Source organism: Poecilia reticulata, chromosome 2 (genome assembly GCF_904066995.2).
Source record: "Poecilia reticulata chromosome 2, P_reticulata-male-v2, whole genome shotgun sequence".
Classification (NCBI taxonomy): domain Eukaryota; kingdom Metazoa; phylum Chordata; class Actinopteri; order Cyprinodontiformes; family Poeciliidae; genus Poecilia; species Poecilia reticulata.
In genome coordinates, this window is record NC_088831.1 from 18890298 (window position 1) to 18909404 (window position 19107).

A 19107-nucleotide genomic window follows, 5' to 3' on the forward strand; every position below is an offset into this window, starting at 1 on the left:
ATTTGGGGGAACATAGGTAGGGCATGCGGATATTGGCAGGTTAATAATTTACTATGCTAATAAATGCATCTCCCTACTAATATGGTTATTTCCTTCAAAGAGGGAAATAACCTTTTCTACATAATCACACTTGTTCTATGATCTACTAGTTTAAGTTGCAAATCTATAAGACATTTAACAGGGGATGCAGATATTGGCAGGCTCAGAAATTTAAATGTATTCTCTCCTATATTAATAAACTAGATAGTTAAGGGTGATATAAAATGTTCTTTTGTTTTCTCATTCATTAAGCTATTATGCTGTTAAAGAAAAAGCAGGGAATTGTAAACCATTAGCGGAGAACATATTCTTCAGACACTGACTGTAAAACATTCAACTCATGTGTCTCAATAAAGGTGTCAAAACCGTATTTCAATTCAAGTGTGAAATAAAATCCACTGTTTAAGGCAGGCATGTCAAACTCAGTTTGGCTCTGGGGCCGGATCCAGACTTTCTGTTCTCGGGTGGGCCGGATCAGTAAAAGAATGTCAACTCCAAATATTTAGCTTTGTTTTTCAGTACTATGCTTTATCATTCAGCCTACATTTGTGGCCTACCCTACATATTATAATTATAGATGACAAGGGATCTTTTCTGAGCACAACACATTTATTCAACAAACGGTGGAAAAAAATGATTTTCATGTTTGGGTATGAATGTGTTAACAACTGGTTTATTTTAACAGTCGATTGAATGCAGTTTTACACCTGGACCAACTCGCCACATTAACAAACTCAAGTGGGAGCTATAAAAAAAATTTTTTTCGCCTTAATTGTCATACTGCTTTGAAATAAATTTAAAAAAGTGCAGTGCATGGGCAATAAGATTAGACTACACCAGATCAAACTACTAGGCTGGGCCTACTGAAGCTGAGAACATACTGCACAATATCAATTGTCTTTAATATGAAACCAGATGAATCTTATTTTTAATTATCTGTATTCACAAGTGCAAACAAAATCCTGTCATCCCACTTTTTTTCTCTCTCTCAGTGCACTCCTGCAGTCTACTTGCTGCTGCTGGCTCCTGAAACTTGGCATCTTTTTGCCTTCACAAGTACATTGATATTAGGTGTCAAATCCTGAGTAGCAGCACATTTAACAATGTCATTCAAGTGTTTATTTGTTAACCTTGAGCGCTGCTTTGTTTTATTATTATTCATTACCGAAAACACCTGTTCACAAAGATAAGTAGGTCCAAACATGGATAGAACCTTTGCAGCAATGGGTGTTAATTTGGGGTAACCTGGCACGAGATATTGATAAAACGTATCCAATCCCACTGACCTAAATTTATCCTTCATAGCGGAAATACACTGCAAGTCAATAAGCTCGAGCTGAATGTCAGCTGGCATATCAGAAGGCTTCACTGTAAATGGCAAGTGAAAAAAGCCAAATTTGTTCTGAAGTTCACCGAATACCTCAAACCTCTGCTCAAACTCTCGCAGCAAATCTGTTATGTTATCTTTATATTTATCCAAATCATTATCGGGACGGTCCGGTGCCTTCGGACACACAGCTGTGAGACAAGAGAAATGCGCGGTGTCACCGTTGGATAGCTGCATCTCCCACAGTTTCATCTTGAACGCACTTATGCTGTCGTAATATTGAGTGACAACTCTGTTACGGCCCTGCAATTTAGTGTTAAGTGTATTCAAGTGTTGTCTAATATCAACCATGAACGCAAGATCCTGCACCCATTCCTTGCATTTAAGTTCCTTTACTGGGCATCCCTTCTTCTCCATGAACTGTCCAATTTCCCCTCGTAGCTCAAAGAAGCGCTTAAGTACTGCACCTCTGCTTAACCACTGCACGTCAGTGTGGTATGGTAGGCCAGCATGAATGTCATTATCACTGAGAAATGTGTCAAACTGACGGTGATTTAGCGCGCGCGCTCTGATGAAATTGACAGTTTTCACAACCACACTCATAACATGGTCCATTTGCAGTGTTTTACAACATAACGCCTCCTGATGTAAAATATAATGAAATATCCAAAACTCTTGTCCTCCATTTGCAGTCTGTACTTTGTCACGGAATTTTGTGGCAACGCCTGCCTTTCTCCCGACCATTGATGGCGCACCGTCGGTAGCCAGGCTCACGGCACGGGACCAGTCCGCTCCCACCTTGTCCAGCGCTCCAATGAGAGCGCTGAAAATGTCATCTGCTGTTGTGGTGTCATTCATGGGCACTAATTCAAGCAGCTCCTCTGTGATGGTCAAAGTTTCATCAACACCTCTAATGAATATGGCCAGTTGAGCAATATCTGTGACATCGGTACTCTCATCTATTGCAATTGAAAATGCGATAAATGACTTGATTTTCTCTTTCAGTTGGCTGCTCAAGTCACTTGAGAGTTCTGTCACCCGATCTGCGACAGTGTTCCTTGTTAGACTAATATTGGCAAAAAGCAGGTCGCTTTTCAGGGCACACGACTTCTGCAGCCTTCAGCATGCATGTTTTTACAAACTCCCCATCAGAAAATGGCTTGGATGCCTGCACCAGCTCGTTGGCAATAATGTAGCTGGCTCTCACAGCCTCATCAGAAATATCGCGGCTGCGTGACCAATTTGTTTATCTCGTCTTTCCTTATTTGTCCTTTCAAGTGGTCATACTTTTCTTTATGATGAGTCTCATAGTGGCGCCGAATATTAAACTCTTTGAACACTGCAACTTGCTGATTACATACCAAGCACACTGGTTTTGCGTTCACTTCCGTGAATAAATACTTCTCAGTCCATTTTTCCTGGAAAACTCTGCATTCCGTGTCCACTTTTCTTTTTTTGACAGTGCCATTTTGGGAAGGGTGTGTTGACCGATAACTTGTTTAGTAGTGGTGAATGGTGAAGTAAGATTGCCGGTTTATTTTTACTTGGACGCATCACGTTGCGAATGTTTACATCCTGTGACTAACTCGTATCAGTGCCGCATGCTGGACGTGAGCGCTTTTACACATTTACTGCCCTCTAGCAACCGGAGGGAGCATTTGGTTTGTATTTATTTTTTAAAAAATCACAATTTTTGATAGAAATGAGCTAGAGACTCGCTTATTTTTTTGACATACTCAGAAATTTATGCCGGGCCAGATTAAATCATCCAACGGGCCGGGTCCGGCCCGCGGGCCGTATGTTTGACATGCCTGGTTTAGAATATCTGGCCCATATTTACGGAGGACTGAAACTAACAAAATAAAAGCAGAAAAATAAATGCACCAGACCTTCCTGAGTTTACTTGTGATAACTTCATATATACTTATTAAATTTTTTGAAAACTTTATTTTATTGAATATCAAGTTTAACAGAACTGCGCAATAAAGAGGTCCAATTTAAAAATGTTTTTTATACTTTGTGTTCAGCTGCACATATTCTATCATTTGAGATAAATACAGATTTTAAAAAGAACAAATGGTCCATTATTTGAATTTTATGTATAATTGCAAATTATATTAAAAAAAATAAAATAAAAACGACTCGAAATGACTTGAAATTAAAGGTTCCTGACTTGAGACTTGACTCGACTTTTGCCTGTCTTGACTTGAGACTTGACTTGACTTGAGGACAGAGACTTGAGACTTACTTGAGACTTGCAACACAGTGTATTGGTCACACCTCTGGTTATTAGTATTATTACTATTTGTTTTCCGCAAAAACGTGAAGAAAGTGACAACTTTGCCGAAACATGTTTGAGCTTTCACGGTGTCCGTAGTTCCCTACGCGCGTGCTTTCTCAGTGCTCATCACGAGCACTGGACTTGTAGCCATTATTTTGTGCTCATGTGGCTGGACACCACACGGCACGACGAACCTATTGAAACGTTATACCTGGGATTTCTGTCGGCTAATGTGTCTCTCAGGTTTTGAAAATGGGCCGACCGTCGGCCGACAACTCGTGTGGTGTGTGCTGGACATTAGACTAAGGAAATGAGGAAGGGAGGGTCAGTGGAGAGCACCGGAGTTGAGCCTTTTTTCATTCAGTGTCATCAAGAGAAAGAAAAAAGATAGGAAGAGACGATAAAGCCGATAATTAAAATGAGGTCGGTTTCATTTATCGTGGGATTAATTGGTTTATCGTTTATTGCGACAGGCCTACCGACACCTGACAGAAAACTAAACATGTGAAACAAAAAACCCCACACCACATCTCAAAACACTGACACCGTGACAGGTTAAATTTATTTCAGCTCTAAGTATTTAGTATCCAAGTGTTTTTATGGGAACGTGACTCTTTCAGATCAATTTGAGAACCAATTTTGATCATATTTGACAGCTTATCGTGTCATAGCGCTGGTCTTTATCTTGTCTCTGTCTTGGGTAATTTGGTCTTGACTACAACATTAGGTGAAACTGAATAACAAGAAGAGTCATTGAAAAACAGCAAACATACTTTATGCACGTGACTTTTCCAAGTGGAAGTTGCTATGGATGAGGTAGGGAGGAGCTGTTGTTGTGATCTGTTTGCCAGAAAGAAATTAAGTGACATAAAGAGGAGTTACAATCAGAGCTGTCTCAGCTCTGATCTTTCATGGTCTCTGATGATGGAGGTTTATGATGAAGAACTTTGCTTTCCACAACTCAACACCTCCTGTAGAAAACCAGCGGTTCCATGGCTCAATGCTGTGTTTCTGCAATTTCTGGTCTCCTTCAACTCTGTGCTTACCGTTACCCTAAATCTGCTTGTTATCATTTCAGTCTCTCACTTCAGGCAAGGGAAACTTATGGTGAAACGCTTTCACTATTTCTGCAATGTTGATAAAGTTATCAGCAGGCTCACCGTGTTTTCATTGATTTAAATTCAAATTATAGATTGCATTTAAACGCTTAATCTGTGATGTTTCTGTGCTAATTTTCATTCCAGTTTTTTTATTATTCTGTTTTCGTCCCCAGGCAGCTTCACAGAACCACCAACTGCCTGCTTCTGTCTCTGGCCATATCAGACTTCTTGGTGGGCCTTGTGTTCTTTCCAGGTGCAGGTTATAGATTAACCACTTGCTGGTTTCTTGGTGAAATCATGTGTCTGCTTTACACGTACATTGTCAGTCTTATTATCTGTGCCTCAGTTGTAAATATTGTACTAATATCTGCTGACCGCTATGTAGCTATATGTTACCCTCTGCATTATCACAGGAGAATCACTGTGACAAAAATACGACTGTGTATCAGTCTGTGCTGGACTTATTCAGCTTGCTACAGCACTTTGCTTGTGAAGAATGGCTTCATTGGAAAGAAAACTTCTTGTCATGGAGAATGTTTGCTTTTCATTGATTTCAATTCCACAGTTTTAGATCTCATTTTATTTTTTGTCACTCCTGTCACGGTCATCATAGTTCTCTACAGCAGAGTGTTTGTAGTGGCCGTTTTTCAGGCTCGAGCCATCCGCTCCACTGTTACAGCTGTGTCCCTGCAGCGTTCAGCAACAGTAGGAAAATCTGAGCTGAAAGCAGCCAGGACTCTTGGTATTTTAGTCATTGTGTTTCTGATATGTTTCTGTCCATTTTACTGTGCTGCTCTAGGAGGTGATGTCTCGTTTAACACGTCTGCTGCTGCGCTGTGTCTTTTCTGCATTAATTCTTGTCTTAACCCTTTAATCTACACCATATTTTATCCGTGGTTTAGAAAAGCGATTAAACACATTGTGACACTAAAGATATTCCAGCCTGGCTCCAGTAAGGCTGACATAATGTAGAATAAAGGGAAGTAATTAGAAGTGCAGATTTTTGTAGCCTGCTTGTCTTTAAATGATATTATCAAGTTTTTTTTCTTTTTTGTAATATGGCAGAAATTATATATTCTTGATATTAACCGACATGGACTGAACCCTCATTTCATGTGATGCCAGAACTTCTAATAAACTGTAACAAGACCCAGGTTTTAAATGCCCAGCTTGGATCACAGTGACAAAGCATTTTATAGGGCTCACACACGCGCGCACACACACACACACCTGACTCAGACTGAGATATTGGAGCCATGAGGAACGTCAACTACCAGCTAATCACCACCATAGCAGTTCTGCTCTATAGATTATGTATTGTTTTAGCTATGTGTAATGAAAGTCTCCTGTTGAAAAAATTTTTTCCCTCTGTTTGGGTTTAATGATTGTGAAATTAAAACAAACCTCTTCCTTTAACTGTGCTGGTTGCTTTTATTTTCTTTATAAAAACACACTGAGCACATCAAAATGGTTAACCCCTTAGCCCTCACCCCCTAAATCACCATAAACAACTGGAAAGGCATATCCAAATTAAATCAGCCGTTGCTCTTGAACAATTTGGAGTAAATGCAAAAGCTTGGTCTCTTTATGAAGATGACGAGCTAAATTTTCTATTTTTGCAGTCAAAAAGACTTCATAAGTAGTTCATTTTCAACTTGTTAATAGCTGAAAAATATTCAGGAAATTTTCCCCTGATTTATACAAACTATATTTTTGTGCAAATTTATATTTAAAACTGACTTATATTATGGTGTGAGGTTGTCTGACTGGGATTAATTATGGGGATTACAACACCAGAAGAGAGTATCTTCTGACCCAAAATAGGAAAAATTGAGAGAGGAGGATGAATATGTTAATGTTAATGACATAAAATCATAGGCTAACTAAAATAATCCCTCAGCAGTCTGTCATCCAGCATCTCAGAAATCAGTACCGCTAATTGAAAAACTACCAATTTATTTATCAGGGACTGAAAGGTAAAGTTTGACCTTATCATCATACACTATGAAAAAAGTTTATTTATGGTAAAAAAAAATAAATAAAAAAAACGGGCAGCTTTTAACAATTTGAAATTTAAATGTAAAATTCAAGACTAACTGGAAAACAAAAGGAGATTCAAGTGAAAAAAGATATTAACCATATTTCTACTGTATTTTACTGTAAATTAGAGACTTTTTATCTATAAGTCGAGAACACAAATGAGACGCTCTCAAAACATTACATTTATTTTAATGTTTTGTAATTTGGCAAGCTTAACGGCAGTGTTTCCCAGGGCTTTGCATTCTTAATTCTTTACAGTCACACATAATTGGCTGGTTTAATAATGTGGCCTTTGCAATCCCACCTAGTGACGGGTCATGCGAAAAAGCTTTTTTTTTTTTTACTTGAATCACAAGAGTCGAGTGAGTGACAGCCAGCTCCAGACTTTTCTTTCCTTTCGCTGTTAATATTTCCTGAGAAGACTCTCCAATGAAAACTTGAAAACAGACGAGCTGCTCCAATCACAGCAAAGTTTTGCAGAATGAGATTAACTAATACAGAACCAGAGATTACAGGTCACCACTCTTCCAGCTGACTGTCATCCAGGGCCAGCAGGGGGAGCCAGTGGAGTTTTTTAAGTTCCTGGGAACTGAAGTGGACACACACTTGGATTTTAAGACACACACAGACTGCACCTATAAAAAAGCACAACATCTCTACTAGCTGAGAAAACTGAGATGTCTTAGTGTTAAGGAGATTTTAACTCTGGTTCACAAACCATTAGGGATATAAAATAAATCGATAATATATATTGCAATAGACATGAGATCAATATCAATAAACACATCTGATGGCATGTTCAGTGTTCAATATATAGACTATCCACTGAACTCTAGAACCGCACAGCATATTGGGGGATGTAGCCAGTGGAAAGACTTTAGCTGCTCAACCTCTCATAACTAGAGAAATAGGTGCTGACCTCTTCTTGGGACTATCCACTGGTCCACTATCTTGAGACGCTGGATAGTGGACAGAATCACCTCGAAGCTGTGTGGAGATCTTTCTCCATGGCCTCTCTGAACTCCTCTCACGCCCGTGTTTTTGCCCCAGCAACCACCCGAGCCACATGGGGCTTGGACTGCCGGTCAGTGGCGGAGCCAGAGGGGGGACCAGGGGGGCCAGTGCCCCCCCTGTCATCTGATTGGCCCCCCCTGATGGTTGACATGTAACAGCACCAGGTTATTCCTGTACATTATTTGGAATCATTCTAACCTAATATCTAAAGAAGAAAAACAATAATAAATATATAAAAAGAAAATGTATAAAACTTTATATAAGTCCATGTGATGACATAAATAAATAGATTTTTATCAGTTGCGATACCAGCCTCCTTTATATTCATAAAAACAAGCTGATATTCTTCTCCTGGATGTTTCAGTTGTGCTGCGTTGTGGTGCAATTCAAAGGCTAAAGCACTTCATACCTGGTGGTGATGGTAAAACACCAATAAGTTATTTATTGATCCTCCGCAAAAAGAGAAAAAAACGAAGAGGGGCAGACAATGTTTGTTGTTTGGAGCAGAGGTGGCGCTAGAGTTTTTTTGTTGTCCGTCAAAGAAAAAAATAATTTTATTTCCAATTTGTAGTCATCAAACGAAACATTTATTATTTCTCTGTTAGAACGTTTTTGAAATCAGGTAAGATTTCACAAAATGACGTGATTAGAAGACGGCAGAACTCTGATCGTTTCCTGATCCCGCATCACTTCCCTCAGCGAGAGAAACACTCAGCAGAAGCGGATCAGCTGCTGGACGCTCCAAAGCCTCTGGTCCGTTAAAGAGCCCAGATCAGAGATGATTCTCTGACAGATGTTGTTCTTAGTCTGATTAATAATGAGCTCCACAATGTTTTCTGTGCGTAAAGTTGAAACTGTCTCGCACCAAGTGGTCAGCTGATCACAGTCTGGACAGAAACCAGCGAACTGCTCTCTGTTCTTATCAAGACGAGGTGAGGAGGGAATCTGACATATTAACTAGGTTAAGTTTTTACTGGTTTTGTTTTTGAAACATCATTAACATAAGCAGTGTAACTATATATTGTATATTTGGCGTTTGTCACTTCATGTGGGATTGATTGGAGCGTAACGGTGGAGCATTTATGCACATTTATTGCCCAGCGCTCTGCGTTTCTGTCTAACGGATCTACACTTTAATTTCTTTCCTCTCTCAACAGTCAGTTGTTATTCCTCTATTTAAACTATAAGTAGATCAACACAACTTGATCACACATTCTCTTTAGCTTTTCTCTGTGTGCTGCAAACTCATTAAATGTAAACTCATTAGAAGCCCGAACCACCATCAGGCAAATAGTTCTGGTCCGACCCGAAATATTGTTACCTGTCAAATTACCTGTCCAAACAGAGCTTCCTAACAAAGGTGTCCATAACTCTTCAACACGCTGTCAGCTCCCGGTCAGAAAGACGCATTTAGTTCAGTGTCCATGAGATGATATTCAGAAAGGATCTTTTATTTGATTGATTTTAGTTGCCTCTGCGATGAACTCTGCGTAAAGTCTATCATGTCTTCATGTGCGCCAGTCAAAGGTGTTAATTATAATATATATATATATATATATATATATATATATATATATATATATATGTGTGTGTGTGTGTGTGTGTGTGTATGTATAATTTAAAAAAATAACCAAACTGAGTATTTGGTCATTTGACATGTTATAATTTTTATATATATATATATATATATATATATATATATATATATATATATACACACACACATTTAAAATTTTGCCCCCCCAGAGGTAGTTCTGGCCCCCTCTTGGCCCCCCCAACTTTAAAAGTCTAGCTCCGCCACTGCTGCCGGTACCCATCAGCTGCTTCTGCACAGCAAATTTGTTTTGGTGTTAGTAGACTTTGTGCAAAAGCAGAGTTAATTTTACACTTAAAGAGTCACATTCTGTTTATGTAACTCTGGGGTGTATATTAGTAGTTAAAATCCAGTGTTAAAACAAAGTGTTTCCATATAAAATCTAGAGGTGTTAAAATAGAATCAATAACTCTTTACTTCTTAACTCTGAACTCCACCAGCGGCTCTAACACTGAAGGAGTTAATTTACTGACTCCACCCCCAGAATCACAGATTCCCACCGAAGCGAAGCAACAGAAGCCAAGTCATTTCAGAACCATTTACTTTCCACCTGTTTGAGGTGTTTACCACGCTTGGCAAGTCATTTTTTTCTGAGATAGTTTATAACTATTATTTTGAGTTGAGCTCAACCTGTATGATAGACGTCACGTTCGCCACACGGCTCGGTGTTAGCATATTTAGCTTAGCATGCCGAATGCTAGCGGAGTATAAGTGTTGGAAAAAATCAAGCCAGTGAACATTCAGTCAAATTATTGGCTAACTTGAACAGATCCGCAATAATCTGGAGTAGGTTTTTTCATTATGTTGAACGTTTACATGCATATTGGTCAGATTTATCAACCTTTCTGTTCGATTTTTTTCCTTTGAAAAAATGTAAAAGGCTTTTTCGCGTTGATAGCATTAATCCCACTGTTGTGTCTTCTTATATACGTTTTGTAGCATGTTTTAATCCTTTTATTGCCTTTTTGTATATATAAACAATTTGGTTGCGGATGAATCGCCAGTCGTCAGCCTAACCTCCCCCTCCCCATCCCTCCATGGATTCTTCGAAGATTCAAGCTCCAAAATGATTATGTAAGTGTTAATATCCCTGAAACTCTACATTTCTGTAATTGAGGCTTGTTGTTAGAGTTGTAGTAAAAATGTATTCCTTCGTTCCATTCCTCATTGTTATGTTTTTTGTTCGTTATGATCCAGAAACGGACACTGGCTGTCCTACTCAGAGACTGAAGACTATCTAATGCAGTAGAGGACCATGTTGGTGACTCCGGCCAAACGTCACGAACAGCCCAACAACCTGAAGACAATCTGGTAGTGAGGGGACATCTCTTTGGTGGAGTGCAGAGAGGAACTGACTCTTATCAACAGAAACATAAACTGGATAAGAAATAATGGATCTGATTATCAGGTTGGTCTGTTATGTATTGTACATACCTGGTAATCTACCTGTTAAAAGAAAATATACTCCATCATATTACATGAACTGCATGCATTGATAGAAGCTTTACTTTCTCCACCTTGTATTTGAACAATTTCATGCATATGGTATTGAAGAAAAATGTATTAAGCATAATGCATTTTGTATTGCACAGCTGATATGTCAGACATTTTAAAAAGCAATGTGTGAATAAAAGTGATATGTGAAACATGCACATTATTCCACGTTGTAATATGTTTTGTAATTATGGTGCATATTTTGAAATAAATGCATTTTAGAAAATCATTGCCTCTTTATTAAATGTTTATTTTCCAAAGAATTTTTAAAAGTTCAAACAATAAAATACCTATTTAATATTAATTACAAATAACTCTTAAGAAGTTACAGAAGTACTCTGTGAGAGTTAATATTAAGATCTAACACTGAATTAGTGTTGGTAAGTGTTCAATACCTCTCCTTGGGCTGCCACCTTATAGTGGTGGAGGGGTTTGAGTGTCCCAATGATCCTAGGAGCTATGCTGTCTGGGGCTTTATGCCCCTGGTAGTGTCACCCAAGGCAGACAGGTCCTAGGTGAACCAGGACAAAGGTCCTAGGTGAACCAGGACAAAGGTCCTGGTTCCTAGAACCTTTGTTCTAGACAAAGGTTCCTAGGACCGTTGTCTGGTCCTAGGAACAAGACAAAGCACAGCCCGAAGACCCCTTATGATGGACACAAACTTTGGACTTGGTTTTCCCTCGCCCGGACGCGGGTCACCGGGGCCCCACTCTGGAGCCAGGCCTGGAGGTGGGGCACGATGGTGAGCGCCTGGTGGCCGGGCTTTTACCCGCGGAGCCCGGCCAGGCTCAGCCCGAAGACGAGACGTGGGTCCTCCTTCCAATGGGCTCCTTCCAATGGGCTCATCACCTGTCGGAGGGGCCAAAGGGGTCGGGTGCATTGTGCTATGGGCGGCAGCAGAGGGAGGGGACCCTGGCGGTCTGATCCTCGGCTTCAGAAGCTAGCTCTTGGGAGGGGACCCTGGCGGTCTGATCCTCGGCTTCAGAAGCTAGCTCTTGGGACGTGGAACGCCACCTCTCTGGTGGGGAAGGAACCGGAGCTAGTGTGCGAGGCTGAGAGGTTCCGGCTAGAAATAGTCGGCCTCACCTCGACACATGGCTCTGGTTCTGGAACTAGTCTCCTTGAGAGGGGCTGGACGTACTTCCACTCTGGAGTTGCCCATGATGAGAGGCACCGGGCTGGAGTGGGCATACTTGTTGCCCCCCCATCTGGGCGCCTGTACGTTGGGGTTCACCCCGGTGAATGAGAGGGTAGCCTCCCTCCGCCTACGGGTGGGGGGACGGGTTCTGACTGTTGTTTGTGCTTACGGGCCAAACAGCAGTTCAGATTACCGACCCTTCTTGGAGTCTTTAGAGGGTGTACTGGAGAGTGCCCCTCCTGGGGACTCCCTTGTTCTACTGGGGAACTTCAACGCTCACATGGGCAATGACAGTGAGACCTGGAGAGGCTTGGTTGGGAGGAACGGGCCCCCCGATCTGAACTCCAGCGGTGTTCTGTTGTTGGACTTCTGTGCTCGTCACGGATTGTCCATCACGAACACCATGTTCAAGCATAAGGGTGTGCATATGTGCACTTGGCACCAGGACGTCCTAGGCCGCAGTTCGATGATTGACTTTGTCATCGTCTCATCGGATTTGCGGCCGTATGTCTTGGACACTCGGGTGAAGAGAGGTGCGGAGCTGTCCACTGACCACTACCTGGTGGCGAGTTGGCTCCGGTGGTGGGGGAGGCAGCCGGTCAGACCTGGCTGGCCCAAACGTGTAGTGAGGGTCTGCTGGGAACATCTGGCGGAGTCCCCTGTGAGACGGAGCTTCAACTCTCATCTCCAGTAGAACTTCAAACACGTTCCATGGGAGGTGAGGGACATTGAGTCTGAGTGGACCATGTTTCGTACCTCCATTGCCGAGGCGGCCTATCGAAGCTGCAGCCGCAAGGTTGTTGGTGCCTGTCGCGGCGGCAACCCTCGAACCCGTTGGTGGACACCTTCGGTGAGGGATGCTGCCAACATGCTGAAGAAGGAGTCCTATTGGGCCTTCTTGGCCTGTGGGACTGCAGAAGCAGCTGATGGGTACCGGCGGGCGAAACGGCATGCAGCTCGGGTTGTCGCTGAGGCAAAAACTCGGGCGAGGGAGGAGTTTGGAGAGATCATGAAGACAGACTTCCATACAGCTTCGAGGCGATTCTGGTCCACCATCCGGCGTCTCAGGAGGGGGAAGCAGTGTAGCACCAACACTGTTTATAGTGGGGATGGTGTGCTGCTGACCTCAACTCGGGACGTTGTGGGCCGGTGGGCGGAATACTTCGAAGACCTCCTCAATCCCACCAACATGCCTTCTGTTGAGGAAGCTGAGCCTGGGGACTCTGGGTTGGGCTCTCCAATCTCTGGGGACGAGGTCGCCGAGGTGGTCAAAAAGCTCCTCGGTGGCAGGGCCCCGGGGGTGGATGAGATCCGCCCGGAGTTCCTTAAGGCTCTGGATGTTGCAGGGTTGTGTTGGCTCACGCGACTCTGCAATATCGCATGGACATTGGGGGCAGTTCCCCTGGATTGGCAGACTGGGGTGGTGGTCCCCCTGTTTAAAAAGGGGGACCGGAGGGTGTGCTCCAATTACAGGGGGGTCACACTCTTAAGGTCTGGTAAGGTCTATTCAGGGGTCCTGGAGAGGAGGGTCCGTCGGATAGTCGAACATCGGATTCAGGAAGAGCAGTGTGGTTTTCGTCCTGGTTGTGGAACACTGGACCAGCTCTACGCCCTCAGCAGGGTCCTGGAGGGTGCATGGGAGTTCGCCCAACCAGTCTATATGTGTTTTGTGGACTTGGAGAAGGCGTTTGACCGTGTCCATCGGGAGGCCCTGTTGGGGGTACTCCGGGAGTATGGGGTACCGGGCCCTTGGATACAGGCTGTCAGGTCCCTGTCTGACTGGTGTCAGAGTCTGGTCCGCATTGCCGGCAGTAAGTCGGGCTAGTTTCTGGTGAGAGTTGGACTCCGCCAAGGCTGCCCTTTGTCACCGATTCTTTTCATTACTTTTATGGACAGAATTTCTAGGCGCAGCCGAGGTGTTGAGGGGATCCGTTTTGGTGGCCTTAGGATCGCATCTCTGCTTTTAGCGAATGATGTGGTCCCGTTGGCTTCATTGGAACGTGATCTGCAGCTCTCGCTGGAGCGGTACGCAGCCGAGAATGAAGCGGCCGGGATGAGGCTCAGTGCCTCCACATCCGAGGCCATGGTCTTGAGCCGGAAAAGGGTAGAGTGCCTTCTCCGGGTCAGGGGGGTCGTCCTGCCTCAAGTGGAGGAGTTTAAGTATCTGGGGATCTTGTTCACGAATGAGGGAAAAAGGGAGCGGGAGATCGACAGGCGGATTGGGGCAGCGTCTGCCGTGAAGCAGGGGCTGTACCTGTCCATCGTGGTGAAGAGAGAGCTGAGCCAAAAAGCGATTTACCGGTCGATCTACGTTCCCAGCCTCATCTATGGTCATGAGCTTTGGGTCATGACCGAAAGAACGAGATCACGGGTACAAGAGGCTGAAATGGGTTTCCTCCGCAGGGTGGCTGGGCTCTCCCTTAGAGATAGGGTGAGACGCTCAGTCATTCGGGAGGGACTCAGAGTAGAGCCGCTGTTCCTCCACATCGAGAGGGCTCGGGCATCTGGTAAGGATGCCTCCTGGACACCTCCCTGGTGAGTTGTTCCGGGCACGTCCCACCGGGAGGAGGCCTCGGGGAAGACCCAGGACACGCTGGAGGGATTATGTCTCTCGACTGGCCTGGGAACGCCTTGGGATTCCCCTGGAGGAGCTGGAAGAAGTGGCTGGGGAGAGGGAAGTCTGGGCCTCCCTTCTGAAGCTGCTGCCCCCGCGACCCGACCCCGGATAAGCAGAAGAAAATGGATGGATGGATGGATGGAAGTGTTAAATAATTAACTCCAGCAGATTTGATATTTGACACTTTATAAGAGTTAAGGTACTAACTCTCCAAAAAGAGTTAAATTAACACTCTGGTGTGGACCCATATTGACACTTTAAAAGTGTTGAAATCAAATCTGACAGATTTAATCTGGGCCTCCTGGATTTGCTGTGTGGGGTCCTACAAGCCAAGAAACTGAACTCCTTCAGCCTGACAGCATCCCTCACCAAAGGTGTCCACCAACGGGTTTGAGAGTTGCTGCCACAACAGGCACCGACAACCTTGCTGCCACAGCTCTGATACGCTACCTCGACAATGGAGGTGCGGAACATGGTCCACTCAGAATCAACAGCCTGTTCACCTTGGCATTTAAAATTTGTAAAATTTTGTTAAAAGTGCGAGATATTATTTTTTCCTTCACCTTCCTAGTGCTCATTGTTGTTTGTTTTGTGTTCTTTGGGCAGGCTGTACTGAAATGTCACTTTCCCCTCTTTAGTAGAATAAAGGTATTCTTCTTTTTCTTGAATACACCAGCAACAGTGATAGTAAAGTATTGAGAACAAGCACCCTTTGAGCTTTTGAGTCTTCTTGGGAATTATGCAAAAAGTGTTTCACACCTGGATTTTGGGATCCTCTGCCATTCTTCCTTGCAGATCCTCTCCAGTTTCATCAGGTTGGTGAAGCCATTTTCAGGTCTCTAGAGATGCTCAATTGGGTTTAGGTCAGGGTTTTGGCCAAGCCAGTCAAGAATGGTCTCCAAGTTGTTCCCCTCTTTTATTTTAGCTGTGTGCTTCGACTCATTGTGTTGTTGGAAGTTGAACCTTCGACCCAATCTGAGGTCCTGAGCACTCTGGAAGAGGTTTTCTTCCAGGATATCTCTGTAGTTGGCCACATTCAACTTTCCTTCAATTGCAAACAGTCTTTCTGTCCCTGAATCTGAAAAACACCCCCACAGCATGATGCTGCCACCACCAAGTTTCACTGTTGAGATTGTATTGCGCAGGTGATGAGCAATGCCGGGTGATCTCCATGCTCCGCTTAGATTTAACACCAAAAAGTTCAATCTTTGTCTCATCAGAGGGACTGAATACTGATGATTTCAGTTTTTCTTATTTCATAAATTTGCAAAATTTCCTACATTTCTGTGGGTGGTAGTGGGGTTCTGTCAAGTTGGGATGCTGAGTGTACAATCATGACAAAAAGTATGAACTGTTTTGATTTTAGCAAATGGCTGCAATAAAACAAAAGGTAAAAAAAGAAAGGGGTCTGAAAACTTTCCATACCCACCAGACTTTGCAAGTTTTCTGGGGGAAGAAATGCAGTAAAATAGGTCAAACTGAACAACAAATGAGTCATTGAAAAACAGCAAACATACTTTATGCACGTGACTTTTCCAAGTGGAAGTTGCTATGGATGAGGTAGGTAGGGAGGAGCTGTTGTTGTGATCTGTTTGCCAGAAAGAAATAAAGTGACATAAAGAGGAGTTACAATCAGAGCTGTCTCAGCTCTGATCTTTCATGGTCTCTGATGATGGAGGTTTATGATGAAGAACTTTGCTTTCCACAACTCAACACCTCCTGTAGAAAACCAGCGGTTCCATGGCTCACTGCTGTGTTTCTGCAATTTCTGGTCTCCTTCAACTCTGTGCTTACCGTTACCCTAAATCTGCTTGTTATCATTTCAGTCTCTCACTTCAGGCAAGGGAAACTTATGGTGAAACGCTTTCACTATTTCTGCAATGTTGATAAAGTTATCAGGAGGAAATAATTACACACCATGTTCGCAGTAATTTTAACTCAAATTCTAGATTGCATCTGCGACATTTCTGCATTCCAGTTTTTTTATTATTCTGTTTTCGTCCCCAGGCAGCTTCACAAAACCACCAACTTCCTGCTCCTGTCTCTGGCCATATCAGACTTCTTGGTGGGCCTTGTGTTCTTTCCAGGTGCAGGTTCCAGATTAACGTCTTGCTGGTTTCTTGGTGAAATCATGTGTCTGCTTTACACGTACATTGTCAGTCTTATAGTCTGTGCTTCAGTTGTAAATATCGTACTGATATCCGCTGACCGCTATGTAGCTATATGTTACCCTCTGCATTATCACAGGAGAATCACTGTGGCAAGAATACGACTGTGTATCAGTCTGTGCTGGACTTATTCAGCTTGCTACAGCATTACATTTGTGAAGGATGGCTTAAGTGGAAAAAACATTCCATGCCAAGGAACATGTGTGCTTCTTGACTATAATGCTTTTGCTATTGATCTTGTTTTAACTTTTACGGTCCCAGTTACGGTCATCATAGTTCTCTACAGCAGAGTGTTTGTAGTGGCCGTTTTTCAGGCTCGAGCCATCCGCTCCACTGTTACAGCTGTGTCCCTGCAGCGTTCAGCAACAGTAGGAAAATCTGAGCTGAAAGCAGCCAGGACTCTTGGTATTTTAGTCATTGTGTTTCTGATATGTTTCTGTCCATTTTACTGTGCTGCTCTAGGAGGTGATGTCTCGTTTAACACGTCTGCTGCTGCGCTGTGTCTTTTCTGCATTAATTCTTGTCTTAACCCTTTAATCTACACCATATTTTATCCGTGGTTTAGAAAAGCGATTAAACACATTGTGACACTAAAGATATTCCAGCCTGGCTCCAGTAATGCCAATATACTGTAGAATAAAGGGAAGTAATTAGAAGTGCAGATTTTTGTAGCCTGCTTGTCTTTAAATCATATCAAGTTTTTTTCTTTTTTTAATATGGCAGAAATTATATATTCTTGATATTAACCGACATGGACCTGAACCCTCATTTCATGTGATGCCAGAACTTCTAATAAACTGTAACAAGACCCAGGTTTTAAATGCCCAGCTTGGATCACAGTGACAAAGCATTTTATAGGGCTCACACACGCGCGCACACACACACACACACACCTGACTCAGACTGAGATATTGGAGCCATGAGGAACGTCAACTACCAGCTAATCACCACCATAGCAGTTCTGCTCTATAGATTATGTATTGTTTTAGCTATGTGTAATGAAAGTCTCCTGTTGAAAATGTTTTCCCTCTGTTTGGGTTTAATGATTGTGAAATTAAAACAAACCTCTTCCTTTAACTGTGCTGGTTGCTTTTATTTTCTTTATAAAAACACACTGAGCACATCAAAATGGTTAACCAGCTCCAACATAGTTAAGACGACTACATTAAAACAAACTTAAAAGAAAAATATAAATATATTAGCATTTATCATCAACCTCATAAATCTGATGTGATACGAGTTTATCAAAAAATATGTGTGTGCTGCCCAAACTAATTCACATACAAAATTTGAGTCAACATTGTAATAACATCCTGATAAAAAAAATATTACCAAACATTAAAATACATAACAGAACAGAAACATGGCTTTCTGTAGAACCACTCAACTTACAAAAACCCTTGAACTTACAACAAACATCACATAAGGCTGCCTTTGATTAAGGGTGCAACAATATTTGTTAATGCTAGAAATTTGCAATATTTAATCAAATTAATTTGAACAAGGGGAAAAAGTATTCATGTTCAACCTCCCTAGGATTTCATTTGAGAGTTCTCTTTGAAAATTACATGTGAAAAATGAGCTAAATATATCTCAGAAACTGAATTTTACTAGTATAGCACTAAATGCAACATTTCAGAGAATATGTTTGACCTGCAAACCCAAGTTTATTTGAGTTGTGGCATTTCTGTCAGGAAAGGGCCAGAACTCTGGACAGAAATCTAAAAGGTTTGACCCAAGTCATGCAGTTTAAAAGACAATTAGTTTTGACACTCACCAAATGTACAAAGTCTTCTGAATGCGAAGAAAGTACACACAAAAAAATAAATTCCTCGTTACATTTTCTCACTAAGGTTTCTGGCATTTAGAAAATAGAAATAATTTTGGTAATTTTATCTGACCTAAAACAGGAGACGCTGGGTCTGATTTAACTTGACATTACAATGTACAGAAATGTCGAAAAAACAATTTCACAATTGCAGTGTTTGAATTAAATGAGAAATTAAATAAAAATCCCATGTGATTAAATTGTTCAGAGATAAGCCACTAGAAATCATGGTAGCAGTGGACGTAAACTGCTACATGACATATATTCATATTTCAAACGTCAGAACTAGTGCTCATCATTTATCTGCTGTCAGAGGAGACGTTGTTGTTGGAGCAACAAGCCGCTTGTATGGCTACATATTGTCATAAACTGCGGTGTGACGTGGTGAGGCAGAACCTGAGGACCCAGTTTTGCTGAGAAAATGATGATGATTTAATGAAGAAAAATGCACAAATAATCCAAAAGTC

At 42.3% G+C, this 19107-nt stretch overlaps 3 protein-coding genes across 3 annotated transcripts in view; 2 read left to right on the top strand and 1 right to left on the bottom strand.

The window, feature by feature from the left end:
• Positions 1–19107, bottom strand: part of LOC108166978 (trace amine-associated receptor 3-like) — a 123213-nt gene that overhangs the window by 23628 nt on the left and 80478 nt on the right. The gene's annotated exons all lie outside the window — the stretch shown is intronic.
• Positions 4490–5827, top strand: LOC145548616 (trace amine-associated receptor 9-like). Its single transcript, XM_081599361.1, has 2 exons — positions 4490–4738; positions 4921–5827. Exons 1-2 carry the CDS (start codon positions 4569–4571, stop codon positions 5717–5719), a joined length of 969 nt encoding a protein of 322 aa, XP_081455487.1. The 5' UTR covers positions 4490–4568; the 3' UTR covers positions 5720–5827.
• On the top strand, positions 16137–17777 carry LOC145548611 (trace amine-associated receptor 13c-like). Its single transcript, XM_081599354.1, has 2 exons — positions 16137–16483; positions 16652–17777. Exons 1-2 carry the CDS (start codon positions 16314–16316, stop codon positions 17445–17447), a joined length of 966 nt encoding a protein of 321 aa, XP_081455480.1. The 5' UTR covers positions 16137–16313; the 3' UTR covers positions 17448–17777.